General features: G+C 50.6%; 4 protein-coding genes across 4 annotated transcripts; all 4 read left to right on the top strand.

Annotated features, from left to right (window-relative positions):
• Nucleotides 1-277: 277 nt before the first annotated feature.
• On the top strand, nucleotides 278-731 carry MIND_00406400 (uncharacterized protein; the record flags this gene model as incomplete). The annotated part of the gene is made up of 3 exons (XM_037360888.1): nucleotides 278-413; nucleotides 472-559; nucleotides 611-731. The coding sequence occupies exons 1-3, from the start codon at nucleotides 323-325 to the stop codon at nucleotides 729-731; spliced, it is 300 nt and encodes a 99-aa protein (XP_037223773.1). The 5' UTR covers nucleotides 278-322.
• A 2,914-nt stretch (nucleotides 732-3,645) lies between these two features.
• On the top strand, nucleotides 3,646-5,339 carry MIND_00406300 (DUF3533 domain-containing protein; the record flags this gene model as incomplete). The annotated part of the gene is made up of 6 exons (XM_037360887.1): nucleotides 3,646-3,993; nucleotides 4,044-4,212; nucleotides 4,264-4,378; nucleotides 4,432-4,614; nucleotides 4,664-5,148; nucleotides 5,209-5,339. The coding sequence occupies 6 exons, from the start codon at nucleotides 3,646-3,648 to the stop codon at nucleotides 5,337-5,339; spliced, it is 1,431 nt and encodes a 476-aa protein (XP_037223772.1).
• Nucleotides 5,340-9,984: 4,645 nt separating this feature from the next.
• Nucleotides 9,985-11,269, top strand: MIND_00406200 (uncharacterized protein; the record flags this gene model as incomplete). Its single annotated transcript, XM_037360886.1, has 3 exons — nucleotides 9,985-10,314; nucleotides 10,361-11,026; nucleotides 11,075-11,269. 3 exons carry the CDS (start codon nucleotides 9,985-9,987, stop codon nucleotides 11,267-11,269), a joined length of 1,191 nt encoding a protein of 396 aa, XP_037223771.1.
• A 575-nt stretch (nucleotides 11,270-11,844) lies between these two features.
• Nucleotides 11,845-12,727, top strand: MIND_00406100 (uncharacterized protein; the record flags this gene model as incomplete). Its single annotated transcript, XM_037360885.1, has 2 exons — nucleotides 11,845-12,010; nucleotides 12,060-12,727. 2 exons carry the CDS (start codon nucleotides 11,845-11,847, stop codon nucleotides 12,725-12,727), a joined length of 834 nt encoding a protein of 277 aa, XP_037223770.1.
• Between the last annotated feature and the right edge of the window lie 3,705 nt (nucleotides 12,728-16,432).

The following is a 16,432-nucleotide window of genomic DNA, read 5'->3' as shown; positions in this document are numbered from 1 at the left end:
CGCCTACGCGTGTGGTGTAACGTCTGATGAAGGGGTCAGCCAGCGGCGCTAAGCAGTGCAGAATTATACCTGGCAGCAACTTTGCCAGCAACATATTCATAGTAGACACGGTGCCTGATAGATAAGTATGCTGCACCAGGCTACTACTTATAGCAAGGCGTCGCCTCCCGGTCTAAGCGCTCGGACTGCTGGGGACTGCTTTTATATCCCTTACCGAATGAGAGCATGAACAGAGTGAAGAGGCAGAGGAAAATCTGTGATGTGACACAGCCTCCACTTTTTCGCTCTCCACGATGTCCCCTTCACGGTCTCCCCGGGAACGATGCGTCGTCGCGCTTCCTCCTCCCTCTTGTACTCGTCCACACCGAGTCCCGGTAGTGTCGGCCTGTGGACGACGGTAGCGAGGATCTCGTGTATGTCTTGCCACGCACGAACCATCCGCAGCTTGCTAACCCAGTTGGCCACCATTAGGCCTGTACTCGAATAACCAGACTTATCTTGGGACGGGGGGAGCTGAAAGCCAAGAAGAGCACTGGGGGATGAGTGTCTATGAGGAAAAGTGCGTCCAGAAGATGCTTTCTCAGTTTCGTTTCAACCCACTCTACAAAAGGAACTTCTTCCACACCTCAATTTGCGGCTGGTGTTGCGCCCCATCCCGCTTCCAAGATGCGGAATCGAGACTGAGTGGGCCAGGATGGCTCAGGAATCGTTCCTCTGACATTCACCGCTAAAAACTACTCCTCTTCCCTGCCGCTTCCCCACGCGCACATCTTCCCATTCAGCCACTGCAACGCTATCTATCCCCACCTGCGAGCGCCGCGAGCGGCTTTGCACTGCCGTTTGTCCCCGGTATATGCCACGCCTGGAGAAAGATCGAGCTCTCTTCCACGTCGACATCCTCGCATAAAACTACAACTTTTCTGTTCGACAAAACGGTTGCAAAACGGAGGTCCCAGGCAAAACGGGCTGCTGTCCCGAGTTGTTAGACAAATGCGCTGTCCTTCATGCCCGCCACCGTAACTCACGACAGCTTTTCATCGCCCCTCTCCCGCTGTTATCCACCGCAATACGGAACGTGGTGGCCACAACTCCACCACGGTCTGTATCGAATGGCTCTACATCGTCCTTCAGAAATCTCGCTTTTCTTCATATCCTCAGCCAAGGCACTGTCTTGTACTTTTCGAGACTTTGGATATTCCCCTTCCCCGGTCTATCCTTCATCGCATCTAAATGAATACCCTCAAACTCCGCCACCGTTTATGTCGCGTTTCTTGTCCGAAGTCATCGGTTATCACCCAATTTTGGACCATCCTCCCAAAGTCGGTCTGGTGTCCTATTCAGCCTCCGCATGTTCTCTCAATAGAGACTACTCCGCTGTTCCATGACCGACGGCGGACTCTTACATTCTACTTCAATGACAAATTGTCAGTCATCAAGGGGAAAATCAATATTTCGCTGGTTGCTCGCCCCTTCCGCCTTGCAGTGTCCCGGAAACCACATACAGCATATCTAATCCGACCACTCAAGTGTCTCCCCAACTTCATTAACTCCCTATCTCTATTCCTTTAAACGACCTATATGGTGGCTGTGCTGCGACCAAATTTTTGTCCTCGCTTGCTCGCCTGGCCGTTTCCAGCTCAAACATTCCAAGTTTTGTCCCTCTTGCTCAACGGTATGCTGCTCTACCATGTTATGTCTCCCCTGGTCATTCACCTTTCTTCAGAATTGCAACGGGTCTTTGCGTTTTGGGGTTTGGAGCTGATATTCTCGGAGACGTGGAGAGTAAGTCGATCTTCTTGTTATGAGGAACACACCCGACTTATTACGTCTAGCAGTTCTATTACTCTTGACCGTGAGGTAGGCTATCCACTATCGAGACAAATACCGATACTCTGACAATTTTCGTTCACATGTAGCTATTCTTCCCGTCACGTACTTTGGATAACCAACGTCAATACTTCCCACCTATTATACAATACAATCTTACTACCGCAGTCTCCACCCTCCATTTCTCTTCTGCCTCGCCAATAGCCACATACTGATGTCGTTACATGCCCCTCTCCGCCTCCCAGTACAGTACACTAGCGGTAGCTCACCCGGGGGTGTAAAGTGGAGGCGCATCTGTGTCCGCCGCCTTGGCTAGGGCGCTCGCGTCAACGGGGGAGTGGGTCGAATAGGCGTTAGGGTCCAGGCAGGCCCTACGAGCTCGATGAAAGGGGGGGGGAAACGGTGCATAGAACTCACCGCGGGCAGAACCGGCAGCTCCAGGTCCTCCTCCTCCTTTGAGCTCGCCGCCGCGTATTTGTATGCCCGCGACGCAGCAGCGGGGACGGGCAGCGCCGCTATTTGTGGCGGGCGGGAGCCGCGTTTGCAATTGTCGCCTCTCCTCTTACCCTTCCCATGGTTCTCCGACTTGGCGAAGAGCGCCTTGATCTGGCGGCGCATGCGGCAGCTCTGGACGCAGCAGATGGCGCTGCAGAGCGCGAACGTGAGCACGAAGACTGCAGGGGTTCAGCGTCGACCTGATCCATGGCCCGGGGTCATAATGTGCTCACAGATGATGACGCCCATGATCGCGTATTTCTCTGCCTTCGTCAGCGGCCGTCCGTCCTCGTCATCGTCGTGGTAGTGCGAGCCGCGCGCAGCGATGGGTATGGTGGGCATGGAAGGAGGCAGGGTGTTGGTATGCTGCACATTGCGACTGAAAGGGGGACCTCTCTCACAGCCATCTTGACAGATACTTTCTACGATGCAGATAACAAGCCCCTCCCGGCCGCTGTAGCTGTGGATTCACAGTCGACCTCCGACTTAGACAACGTGTTCTTGATTTCACCCATACTTGTCTTCAACACAGCTGCCGGTTCTCTCAACTTATGCTGCCTCGTGTGCTCGTCCTATCGGCTGCGTTCTGTGAGGCTGGTAACGCATCCACTGGACGCCAGAATAAAACGGTGAGAATCAAGCTTTGTACTCCGTTCTCCCGTCGAGGCTTGACCAAAGTTTGCCATATGTCATCGTCTACCCGGAGTTTTTCCGTGATTCACGAACTAAACTATAACAGTCCATGCGCGCCGATTATGTGCTTCTCTTACTGGTCATTGGGCAAGTTACAATCGCTCGCAGCTACTATGACGTTGTCGGAGATCGTCTCCGTCGCGCACACTGACCCACCGCGAACCCTCCCAGTAGACCCTGGCGCAGGCTAAACGGGTTGGCCTTATCAGATTCGCGGGCACGTCCCCTCTGCAATGGTGATCATGATGGCGACGCGCGGCAGCGGAAGCAATTCGGCCTGTCCATGATTCCCGGTTCCTCCCGCAGACGGCTGCAGACGGGAGCACCAGCGCGTTGTTGCGATGTCGATGTCGAGCTGAGTGCCGACGTTGACGTCTTCGAGCACGGTTACTGTGGATAGCCAATTGTCGGCCATGGCCACCGCAATATCGCAACCAACGAGCGCTGAGCCCCATGTTGCTCCGCCGGCGTGCGTTGAGTCTCCGCGAACTAACGGTGCAGGGTGGGTCCGCTTACTTGTGCTGACACACTCAGCGTACGTCAGCGCCCTGATCGAGTAAGACGACCGATTTTCCGTCGGTTACAATTGGGTCAGGGGAAGCGCGTAGGCCGGCTGAACGGGCCCTTCCAATGTTCCATAAGTATATTGCGCGCACATCTTGCCGCCGCCCCTCATCCCTTCTCCCTATTCCGCCCATGTCGTTGGCGAAGAAAAGCTCCCATGAGGCTGTGCAAGCCGGCGAGCACGACTCTGTCTCCCATGCGACCACCGCCGTTGTCGACGACGAGCCCGCCCCGAGGCCGTTTAGTGGGCGCTTCCGCGACAAGACGCCTGCTGCAGCGGAAGCGCGGAAGGTGTACATTCGGACGGTATTTGGCGGGATGTTTGCCATCTGCCTTGTCATCTTCGTGGTGTTCTCGATATACTGGGGCTCCGTGTGGCGAACGCCTCGCCACCCATTGCTGGGCTGGGTTGTGGTGCGTGCTGCTGCTTCTCTTGGGATGGACATTGACGAGTGGTGGAATAGGACTTTGACGGAGGAGCGGTGGGTCAAGCGGTGTCAAATGCGCTAGGGGCGATTCCGTCGGGCAGAGGAGGTGTGAGGTGGACAGTCGTGCCCGCGAGTCGGTTCCCGGGCGGTATCGCGCAGCTGCAGGACGAGATAGTGGATGAGAAGGCGTGGTACGCTGTTACAAGTGCGTGGCTCTGTGAGACTTTCTCCTCCATGTAGCTCATAGGCTTCATAGTCAATCGTGGAGCGACTACCAACCTCTCTGCTGCCGTTGCTGCCGTCGATGCGGCCTACAACTCGTCTAGTGCCATAACGTTCTTCGGGTCGGAAGCGCGGAATGAGAACATTTAGTGCGTGTGCCCGTTCCTCTCCACAAGCGACGGTCCGCTAAAAAACCTGTCAGCCGCATCCACTACCGGGTGGTCACTGCACAACTAGATGCAATCACATTCCAGTTCAACCTCGGCTTCCTCAGAAACATGTCCTCCGCCAACAACCTACCCCAACTCCTTTCCACTGCCCCCGCACTCGTCAGTCGCCCAGTATACTTCACCTCCGTCAACCTTCGGCCATTCGATGTCCCCGTGTATGTCCGCAATCCAATTGCAACATCGTCGTCTAATTAGACCTCATAGCGCGAGTGCCGTGACCTTCGTGGGCCTCATCTACCTCCTCATTCTCGCCTTCTTTATTGTCAACGTCTCCGCCGCCGCCCGCCAAGTGTCCACCCTCGAGAATACGCTCACCCTGCGCTCGCTCGTTACCGTGCGCCTCATGACCTCCGTCTTCGCGTACTTCTTCGTGGCATTATTCTACACACTCCTCAGCCGGGCCTTCCAGCTCCCGTTCGACCGGCACTACGGCCGCGCGGGCTTTGTCATCTTCTGGATGCTCAACTTCATTGGCATGCTCGCGTGCGGGCTCGCGCTGGAAGCCGCGCTGACGCTGCTCACCATCCACTTTGTCCCGTTCTTCCTCATCTTTTGGATCATCTGCAACGTCTCCACGTGTGTGTTCCCAATCGCCACTCTCCCGCATATATATCGCTACGGCTATGTCTTCCCGTTCTACAACATCGCGCGCGCCGTAAGGTCCATTGTGTTTGGCACCAAGAATCAGTGTAAGTTTATCTATTTTTCCGCCTCGAATTAAGTTATAGAGTATTGACGATGTTTTGCAGTGGGCGTTAACTTCGCGGTCCTCTTCGTGTGGACGCTAATCTCCTTTATCTCGATCCCGATCTTCCAGTGGTGGGCACGGAGAGGCGCTGCTCGCGCTGCCGCCAACGCGCAGCGGGGCGAAAAGTTGTGAACACTACCTACAATACGACTAATGGAAAGGGAGGAACTATCTATTATTTTTGTCTGTACCGCATACTACCCTACCGCACTAGAATGACCATCCAATAGTAGCAATCAAATACTCCTAACTAAGCACAGCGCTGGGCGACCTGAAAGCGATGTCTAGATTCGATCACCAACAGGAGTTCGAGCGGGGCTGCTTTAAAGACCGCGCATCCCTCTGCGAGTCCTAATAGCACAATGCCGTCGTTGTTCTCCTCCTCCTCGAGCCACGGCTGGGGCTGGCACTCGGGCCACCACCACCACTCGGACCGCCCCTCCCGCCCACTGACGAAGGGCGAGCGCTACGCGGTGTTCGCAGTTGCCGGCCGTGAGTAGAGTCGGTATCCTTTTCGTGGGCGGGGCTGACCGCTGCGCCAGTCGTCTTCCTCGGCATCCTGTTCTGCGTCGTGACCGCGTGGCTGCAGCGCCATCGGGTGAAGGAGCGCAGCAAGGCGTTCTTTGGCAAACTACGGTGCAGGCGCGGGGGCAAGCAGCGGAATGCGCAGCCGCCAGATGATGCCGCGAAAGGGTATACCTATGAACCCGCCAGCTCGAAGGAGGACGAGCTGGAGCTTCCCGTGCTGCCTGCCAGTGTGGTGCGTCTCTTCTGGCTGATTGGGTGCTGAATGACTGACATCGTCTTGAGCAGGTCCACCAGAGTACCGCAGCGTAGACAGACTCGAGTACATTATCATCGAGCAGAGTAATGGTGAAATGGTGTTGATAGCAGGATTTCAATAAATGCACGACAACTTGACGAAAAACCCGGAAAATCCGAGGCAGTGCTCGCGATTGACTTCGAGCAAGAGCTGTTTTTTTTTGTAGCATTTGTAGTAATGGACTTCAGTCTGCAGAAGCATTCCAAAGAACACCTGCTGTGTACACTGGAGATTTCCAGTAAAATGCAGGGAAGTAATCTCAGGGGGAAATGCTTTTATACACGTTGTAAAACCAGTGTGGGACTCCTACAATAGTGTGATTTATCCAACATTCTTCAAGGGTGGAACACCCACTAAACCTCCTTTTCATATATCCAGTTCTCAGGCAAGGAGTCTTCATCCAGCAGAAGTCCATTCCAAGTATTTAGTACTACTTGGTGGTCAATAGCTAATTTATCAAATTTGTTTTTGTTTGTCAAGATTCTATCACGTTTAAGTATTGAATTTATCAATGTCAACCATCGATTATGTATTTCATTAATTTGGAAATTTTTACCAGGATTTTTAAGACATCTTTCGTTTCGTGCTGAACAGCCAATCTTTGTGAGGTTGGGGAGTACCTTTCTTAGTATGAAACTTGGTAAGATTACCAGAGCTCGCATAGTGGCATGGCTGAATGGCATGCACCCGCCAAATGCCAGCGTGCACGCCACTGATGCAGAATGCGCCCAATCCTGTGCACATGCCCATGGGTATTTTCCCATGGTGATTTGATGTGGGCATAACCTACAGGATAGCTCTATATATCCTATACATCAGGAAATTCACCAAACTCCTTTTGGGCACTTTCAGGCCTTTTGAAAGGCCTAAAAGGACTAAAAGGTCAGAAAAAGTCCCTAGAAGGCAAAAGGTCTTTCAGGCCTTTTGAAAGTTAGGCCCCCTCCTTTCAAAAGGTCTTTTGGCTTGAAAGGACACAAAAAGGCAGAGTGAAGGCAACCACAAGGCCACTAGAAGTCGCCTCAAAACAGTCAATTATAGCAATTTAGGAATAACATTATAGTATTTTTCATATATTTATATAATCAACCAATAACTACTTATGTTAGTCCGACTCATCACCGAGCAGTCCAACACGAGCGACTGGGACACTGACAGGAACAATAACTGGTGCAGGTTGTGCTGGCCCCTTCGCCGCAACCTCCCGCGCAGCAGTCAAGATTTTCTCCCAGCGCTGTTCGGTTAATAGCTTTGTGACTTCGTAAATCATGTTGGCGGTATTGCAATCAGGTCGATTACCGAAGTTATCTTTCGAGAAAGTAGGTGGGGGTGTTGCCGACTTGACGCCTGTCGTATAGAGCTTCAATGTGCGTGCAATCTAACTGGGTGTTAGCGAGCAAACATGAAGGTGAGCGCGCGAGTGCGTACCGCTTGGACAACAAGGACCAATGCCCCACTCGGAAACTTGCCCCGAGTTGCCTCATCACATGGGCCCATTTGCTTCGAGAGATCCCGCGTGTGCTTGCAGAATGTTGCGAGGGTACCAATGACGAGCGGATGCATGAACACGCTCTGATAGCCAAGTGAATAAGGGAACCATGTCAACTGATAGCGTACCTTGGCGTTGCTGTACTCGTGGGTCTCCGCACCCTGCGCGTCGACCACGACTGCCTCATCCACAGTTTTGAAGTAGAACACTCGATATTCGGTGACGTTGTCCGATGGATAGATAGCCAAGAGCTTTGCTACATCCGTCGCAATCTCCTTCGGTTCCATCTTGGAGTAGTGTTGTGTGACGAGAGCAATGGCTGATGAGCCAATCTTGGTCCAAAGACCGGAGAGCCGGTCATCTGCCTGCAAGGACAGGTCAGCTCTGTATTGACAGTGAATGGTCGACGACACACCAATTTTAACATGACAGTGCGGAGAAACAAGTCGCTGCGAGCCAGGGCTTGGTCGGGGTACTGGTCGTTGTAGAGCTCGATGATCTTCTCGTCAGACAGCTTCTCCCAAGGCTGTAGCGTGCCGACAACGCTTGCCAGCAGGCTTCTGAAGTGAAAATGGAAGGTTTCGATAACCAACAGGTCCTCGAGATGCTCAACCCGGATGTCACGCTTCCTGACGCCGAGTTTGGTGCGGGGACGGACAAGCACAAGCTCCGGGAGCTGGGTTTCGACGATGCCAGCAATGGACGATGTCTGAAGGAAGGACGCGTCAGCATCCGAGATCGGGCCGAGAATTTCTCACCGTCTGTCGAGCAGCCTTCACGTCCGTGTGACTCGCATACTCTCTCTCCTCGATATCGTCTTCGTCAGACTCCACCATCCCTGCCTCAATGAATCCACTAGAGTCCATGAAGCCTGCTTCAGATACTGGCACGGATCGAGCTGAGCTGCGACTGGGCGAGCGACTGGGCAAGTATTCGAGTGCCGCGTCATCGTCGTAGACGAAAGCTGGAGTAGCATGTCGACCACGGTCCCAGCCATCCATGAGGCCGCCGACCTTCTTGCTCTTTTTCTTTGCTTCCTTCCGGACACTAAAGCCACAAATCAGCAGAAACTGGAAACAACTAGGTACAGACACACCTGTCATCGGATGCCTTTCTCTTCAACGGCTGCACGACTCCCTCGCTATCCCGCATCTCGATGACACGGTCTCGGATGTGGCCTTTCTTCTTCTTCGGCTTGCGCTTCCCCTTCTTGTGGTCGTCCCTCGTCGGATGCGTCCATGACAACATCTTCCTCCTCGTCAGAGGAATCCGACTCGTCCCTGCTCGTCGGCCCGCGGTTGATAGTTGTCGCTTTCGCTGGAGTTGGAATCGGCATGCTGATGATGATGAGCGTGAGCGCGGGATAAATGCTCTAAAAGGTGCTGTGAGTTGGTCTTTGAGAAGGGCGAAAACTCACCCTCATCTTCAGCTGCAGGTACAGGACGTCGGTGAGGCACCTTCTCCATCTCACTTGCTGGTGGATGGTCGTCCGTGGCGGCACGTCGGGCATTCTCTTGCAGGGACTTTCGCTCAAGAGCCGCGACATCCCAAAGCCCTTGCTCGTGGCGGTCGTGAAGAGCCTTCGCATCAGCCTGGGCTTTCTTCTTCTCAGAAGCAACCTGCGCCGAGGAGCGACGGCTGCCAGGCATGTCTGGTCGCCCAGGTTCGTTTGCTCGCTGGCCACGCAGCCCCATAGGCATTGTCCCGACGTAGACAGGTACTACCGGGGCCTCCTCCTCTTCCTGCGTACGCTTCTTCTTTGTGGCGGGTGCTTTGTTCGATCCTTTGTTTGCAGTGGCCTTTGGAGGGCCAGGCTTTCGTCGACTGGACATGGGAAGGAAGGGCAGACGCAAATGCGAGGGGGAGAAGACAAGAAAGGGACTTCGGTGAAAAAAAAAGATGACGCGTCACTGTGCGGAAAAACGGCCCACCGCAGATCACTGCGCATGCGCAGAAGTCTGTCCCGCTGACCTTATCGATGGCCTTCCCGTTCCTCTCTCCCTTTCGCTCCACGACCACGGCCGCTTGTTATGGCTCCATTCAGGGAGAGGAATATCCCTTGTTCTCACTGCCCGTCCTTGTTTACCACTTTTGGCGGACGAACTCAGCACATTCACGCTGCCCATACCCACTCTTCGCCTTCAGTCAGCGTCCCACCACCTCCACGCTCACCATCGCTTCTGCCGGGAAACTTCGGGCCTCCGGAATCTCCACCGCCAGAATCTCCGCCTCTCAACGATGCTCCCGGATCGGGAGAGGGTGTGCGTATAGAAACCCATCCAGTCCTTGATGGTGCGCCGTTGTAACAGCTATCCTTCCCTGTCTCACTGTCCTTAGGTACTCCTTGCGATCAAGATGGATAGCGGGATCCAGATGATTATGGTCCTTTTGCTGACCGGCCTGCGTTCGAGTTTGGAGACTTCCTGTATACACAAGACCAAATGTCCGGTAACCATATCGCACATCTTATGCAGCTACTTGCCGCTTTGTACCCCGAGAATCATCCTCCGTTTGCGAATGACGAAGACCTGTATGCGACTATCGACTCCATTCCACTCGGCGATATACCGTGGCAATCTTTCTCGGTCAAATACACGGGAGAGCTGCCTGATGACCCGCCAACGTGGATGACCGACACATATGAAGTCTGGTTTCGTTCCCCGTTGGACATATTCGAGAAGCAGCTGGGTAACCCGGACTTCAAAGACGAGATGGACTGGGCGCCAAAGCGTGTATACCGGGATGGTAAACGGCAATATACGGACGTGTTTTCTGGAAATTGGGTCTGGCGCAAGGCGGTACGTCCTCTTAGTTATGATAATTCATTACTCAATCAGTTTTTAGGACGAACTGGCGAAAGATCCAGAAAACCACGGCGCTATGATTGTCCCCGTCATTATTGGAAGTGATAAGACTTGCACATCCGTCGGCACTGGCCATACGGAGTTTTATCCAATGTATGGAGGGATAGCCAATCTATACAATGCCGCTCGCCGAGCACATCGGGAAGGAATTTCACTCTTGGGATTTCTCGCGATACCGAAAAGTGAGTTGACACAATTGTTAGACCAGCGATTTCAGAACTTACTTGGCACCTGCAGCTACCCGACAATATGCTCAAAGCGCAGCGTTTCGCAAGTTTCGGCGTCAACTCTTTCATGCCTCGATTGTGCGCATCCTCAGCGTGCTGAAGCCACACATGAAGAAACCCAAAGTAACGCGATGTGCCGATCGCCATTACCGGGCGGGCAATCTACGAGATTGGACCCGTCATTTCCGACTATCCTGAGCAGGCATTATATACCTGTATTGTACAGGGTTGGTGTCCAATGTTCGTGTCTCGTTCCGACTTCTCATAGTATGGCTCAACGCTTCAGATGTCTGTCTCCACCTGAGGATCTCGATAGACATAGCGCCCATCGGTGCAAGGAACATACGCAGATGCTTCTGGATGCAGGTTATACCCTGAAGGAGCTCTGGGATGAGTTCGGCATTGTTGGTGACATTGTCGTAAGTATAATAACTCAGTACAACAAATCCGCACTCATAAACGCGCAGCCATTTACTGATGATTTCCCTCGTGCCGATATCCATGAGTTGATCAGTGTCGACTTGCTTCACCAACTCATCACAGGGACCTTCAAGGATCATCTAGTGGACTGGGTTGTTGAATATATCGAAACCGTCCATGATGCCCAAGAAGCAAGGGAAATATTGGCTGACATAGACCGCCGGTACCTCGCATTTTCTTGATGAAACGGTGCTTATTTAGACCTAGAATTGCGGTTATGCCCCTTTCACTGGGCTACGGAACTTTCCCAAAGGACGAAACTTCAAACAATGGACTGGTGATGACTCAAAGGGGTTAATGAAGGTAAATACTCCAATGCTGATAATTGTGAATTAGTTTTCTCAAGTATATCTAGGTATTTTTGCCAGCAATTGCAGGCCGTGTACTGGGCCCGATGGTACAAGCTGTTGCCGCCTTTACCAAGTTCTGTTACTTGGTGCGACGGTCTGTTATTGACGAAGACGACCTGGATGCCATTGAAAGAGCAATCAACAAATTTCACCATGCACGTGAATCATTTCGAATTGTGCGTCCTGACGGCTTTTCACTCCCTTGCCAACATTCTATGCCCCATTACCCGGCGGGTATCCGCAAATTTGGAGTCCCAAATGGCCTATGCTCGTCAATAACAGAGTCCAAAGCGGTAAAGAAGCCCTACCGTCGCTCAAGCCGAAATCAGCCACTCGGTCAAATGCTTCTCACAAATCAACGCCTCGACAAGCTATAGGCAGCTCGTGTGGATTTCACTGAACGTGGTATGCTTACTGGACCATTAATTCCCCTCCTTCCTGCGCTTGCAATCCCACCGCTTCCAGTGCCACAGCCACAACAGATAGGTGACAGGTCTGACGATGAAGATTCCGATGGTGGTGCTGTTGATGGTCCACAAATTGATGGTGAAGTGACTCTTGCCCGCACTTACGGTACGATCTTAATAGGTTTACAATTACTATTTCACTAACACATGAGTAGTCCGACGTGTTCCTCGGCATCTGGAGCCCCTTGCAGCCTATATACGACAGCCACGATTTCCATTGCTGGTCCGCCAGTTCCTCTATGAACAGCTACATCCAGATATGGAGCTTCCCGAGAGTTTGGACGAGCTGCCAGACTTGTCCACCACACGCTTTTACACCTACAACTCCGCTCGTTCTATCTTCCATGCCCCAAGCGACATCTGTGGAATTGGCGGCATGCGCCGCGAGTATATTCGGGCAACCAAGTCATGGTTTGGCGGTGGTGCACGGTATGACTGTGTGCTTGTTGTTCATGATCGTGATGCTCCTGGCATGCAGGGGATGCATGTTGCTCGAGTCCGGCTCTTCTTCTCCTTCAAGACTGGTGGCACCCTCTATCCATGTGCTCTTGTACATTGGTTTTCTCTTCACGGTGACGAGCCTGATGGAGATACTGGCATGTGGATCGTCACCCCTGACTGGACACACGGGAATCGAGGGCGACAGCCAGAACTTGTGGTCATCCATGTCGACACAATTCTCCGAGCTGTTCACCTTATGCCTGTGTTTGGTCGCGCCACTGTTCCGGAAGAAAACTTTGATGCAACAGATTCACTGAATGCATTTGAGGCATTCTATGTTAGTAAATTAGCTGATTACCATGCACATGAAATCATATATTAAATAAAAGATCTTTGGAAAATCCTTCTGAAAGGCAGAAAAGGACCAAAAGGCACAGAAGTTCAAAAAGATCTTTTGCAAGTCCTCCAAAAGATTTGGTGAATTTCCTGATGTAGGATAGGTGGACTTATCCTACAGGATGCTTGAACATCTATCCTACAGGTTAACCAACCAGTCCTGTAGGAACGGTTCTCTATAGCATATGTAGCAGATATCTGTCCTGTAGTATGAATATGTCCTGTAGGATACTTATACCAATCCTATAGGATAGCTATCCTATCTGTCCTACAGGATGGTAATATACCTATCCTACAGGATAGATACACCTATCCTACAGGATAAAGGAGACCCATCCTGCAGGATACATGAAAGGACCATCCTGCAGGATAATTGAAACAGCTATCCTGCAGGATGGTTGGCTCTCATTTATCCTTCAGGATAGAATTATGTATCCTACAGGTTACATTATTATGTGACAATCTGATCAGAGAGACCGCTACAATCTTGATCTCATCCACTATCTTTGCCTTCATTCTTACAACTATGGCCAGCCCACTTGCTAACATGGCCAGAAATACTGTGGCTGCTCCAGTACTCCAGCATACTGTGCTGCTCTATATCTCAGTTGTTCGACATCTCTGGGACTACATCAAGCTGATGCATGTTCCGAGCTACCATGGGGAGCCTTTACCCTTACCACAAAATGTTATTTCCTTTCTTGCCTTGCACATTCTCCCTGCAGATGGTCTCAACAAGGAAGCTGAAGTTCAACAACTCTGGGAGATACTCAGAGACCATATTATAGAGTGGAAGGGGGTTAATCTGGATACGGAGATTAATGAGCTCTTAAGACAGAATGGCCCTGAGCATGACTTAGGTACATTATATATCTTTTCATTGATAGGATAACTAAACTTCTCAGGTGCTTATATGCTATTACCCCCATATCGGACGTGCCAAAATGCAGTTTGCGATCATCAAGGTGCCAAATTAGGAAATACCTACAAGGTCCTTTGCCAATTGTATACACTTCACAATGGAGTTCTTCCTGTCTATGATGTTGCCCTCTACTGTAGATGTGGGTATTCTATCTAGCTGCAGCCATATTTCTAAACCAACCTATAGACTGTCATACCCGCTACAGATATGCATACTCAGTCTCTCAGGCAATAGATGGCAGCTCTCAGAGAAACTAGTATGAGGACTACAAACACTATATCTATTCTCAAACCACCTCATTTGTTGAAGATAAGCTCTGTGTTATATCCCGTGCATCTTCGGACGCTCCGAGGTTATCCTTGGAGCGCAACAGGGTTTTTACGCAATGAAGGTATCTGAGCGTTTCCCTTCAAGCAGTTAATCTGCACGCAGACTCTCTCGGACCTGTTCAGACTCTCCGCCCATCAACTCGGATCTTTACCCATTTGGACTTGTGTTTGTTTACTTATATCCTTTAGGCGTTCGCCTTGTTTCCTTTGCCTCGTGTATGTCTTCTCGTTCCCCTTACTTACTATGCCTTTGTACTTAACCCGCAGGGTGACGAGCCTGCTCGTCACAAGTCACACTTTGTCACCCAGTTTGATTTCCTATTTTAGTTTCCACTTCCTTTTCTAGTTGCCATTTCCTACCTTAGTTTCCATTCCCTATCTTTCCTGACTTTGTTGCTCATTTTCCATTTGATTTTAGTTTCTATTTCATTTAGCCCTTATTTATGTAGTCTATAAAGGCCTGTCCATAGCTAGTAGTTAGCATCATCCTCCCCAGTGTTTTCCTCCCCTTTCCCTTCTGAGTTTGAGTTCTCTCTTGAGTTCTTGAGTTCTTGGTGTTGAGTTTCCTGAGGAGTTTGTTAGCTCTGAAGGCACTTGCACACTTAGTCCTTGTTTGTCTTTTGGCAAGCAAGCACGTCAAGGGAGATCCTGCGGACCACATCGGATCTTCCTGTGAGGTCATATGCCTTATGTTTACCACTTAGTATAAATACTCGTACTCTACACTCCTGTACTTCAGTTTCGTTATTAACGTTTCTTGCCTCGCTCTCCGCTCTCGTCCGACTCCTCCCCGCGTTCTAAGCCTTATCGCCTTCGGCTTCTCCAAACGAATCCGCAGGAGTTCATGTATTTGTTCAGACTTGCTTTCGGCCTGCAAGACGTGTAGTCGCTCACTGCGATATAGTGTTGTGATAGCCACTCGGTTCTACTTTGGACTTTCCGTTACTTCCTTTCAGTTCTTGCACGGCACTTAACACTCTGTGTCTTCTTTGAAGATCTTATGTGCTCCTCCCAGTGAGTCTAATAAATTTATATATTTTTATATTACCACTCAACTCTATACAGTGTCTCTACGACTAATCTGACAAGATCTTATAACTCTAGCCTTGGAATTACAGACACTGTTCTCCAAACCCATCTGTCTCCACAAATACTTCAAAGTGCAGTATTAGATGCCTTCTACCTTCATGCTCTTCTGAGAAGAGCCCGCATGAATGGAATCCAATTGGTGACCTCACACTATGGAGAGCAAGATCATCGCTTTGATGATACACTGCATAGCTTCAATACTCTAATGGCAGCAACTGGTCAGCCACAGTGTCATCATAGATGTCATGGGTGTTTCAAAATCATCCCGCCAGAAGACTCTGCCAATGGCACTGCTCGTATGTCTGTTATCTTAGCTATCCATCAGTTCTCTTCCTATCTTTCTAGAGTGTATTCATGGTGTGGTTACTGATGGCGTCACCATTGGTCATCCCTGTTGCCATGTTGTCAAGTGTCAAGTTCCTCTGGCATCAATCAAAGATAAATTCTGTCCAGATCATGCTGATCTGATTGATCGGTGTCTTGTGCGGACATGTACTGACAAAGCAGAAGTTGGTCATATTATGTGTGGAAATCCCTCTCATTGTGTGAAGGAGGAGGAGCATAGCAAATCTATGGAACCTGCACTGTTGGATCTGCAACGCCGCCTTGTGAATGGCGGTGTATCAACCCACTCCCCACGCAAGCAAGCAACATCATTGTCTAGTTTACACAGAAATAACGACAAGAAAACGGGAGGTGGTCTCAAGCTTGACCTGACGTGTAACAATACCCACCATGACCAACTTGCTGTTCTGCCCTGTGGTATTATTGTGGCCCCTGCGACTATGTTTCACAGTGAAGGAGTATCTACTGTCAAGGTGCGTAGACAAAGTCTATATGATATCTTTTTATATTTAAGAGTTTGTAGGATTTCTTAAAAGGGATCTTTCCTCACCCATGGCTGCAGCCTTCTCACATCTTCTATGATCATGCATGTGGTCTACTTCAGCATATACAAGCTCAGAATGACCACTCATTTGATCATGTTCGGTTTGTTGTAGATGTTTTCCATGCATGTCATCATCATCAAGAAGACGGAGATACCTTTTGCAACCAGAACACCAATCCAGCACTCTGTCCTGAACTGCGTTTAACTGATGGTTCATAGATGCTCAATTCATCTATAGCAGAGCAAACCAATGTCTGGTATGGAGCATTCTAGGCAATTACTAGAGAGATGTCCATGGCAAGGTAAGTATTATCTTCCTTTTCTTATTATTCAAAACTTCATTATCATTACTAGATTCAATTTTTTCCTAGATGAAATGGTCTACTTGCGCAACGAATGGTTTCCTAGAGAACTCGAGCGCAAAGGCAACCAGCCTTTTCTAATTGATGTGGAGCATGCAAA

This window comes from Mycena indigotica (genome assembly GCF_014461135.1).
Source record: "Mycena indigotica strain 171206Taipei chromosome Unknown Mind.scaff0003, whole genome shotgun sequence".
Classification (NCBI taxonomy): Eukaryota; Fungi; Basidiomycota; class Agaricomycetes; order Agaricales; family Mycenaceae; genus Mycena; species Mycena indigotica.
Note: the sequence above shows the minus strand (reverse complement) of the source record. Positions and strands in the feature narration are given on the sequence as shown.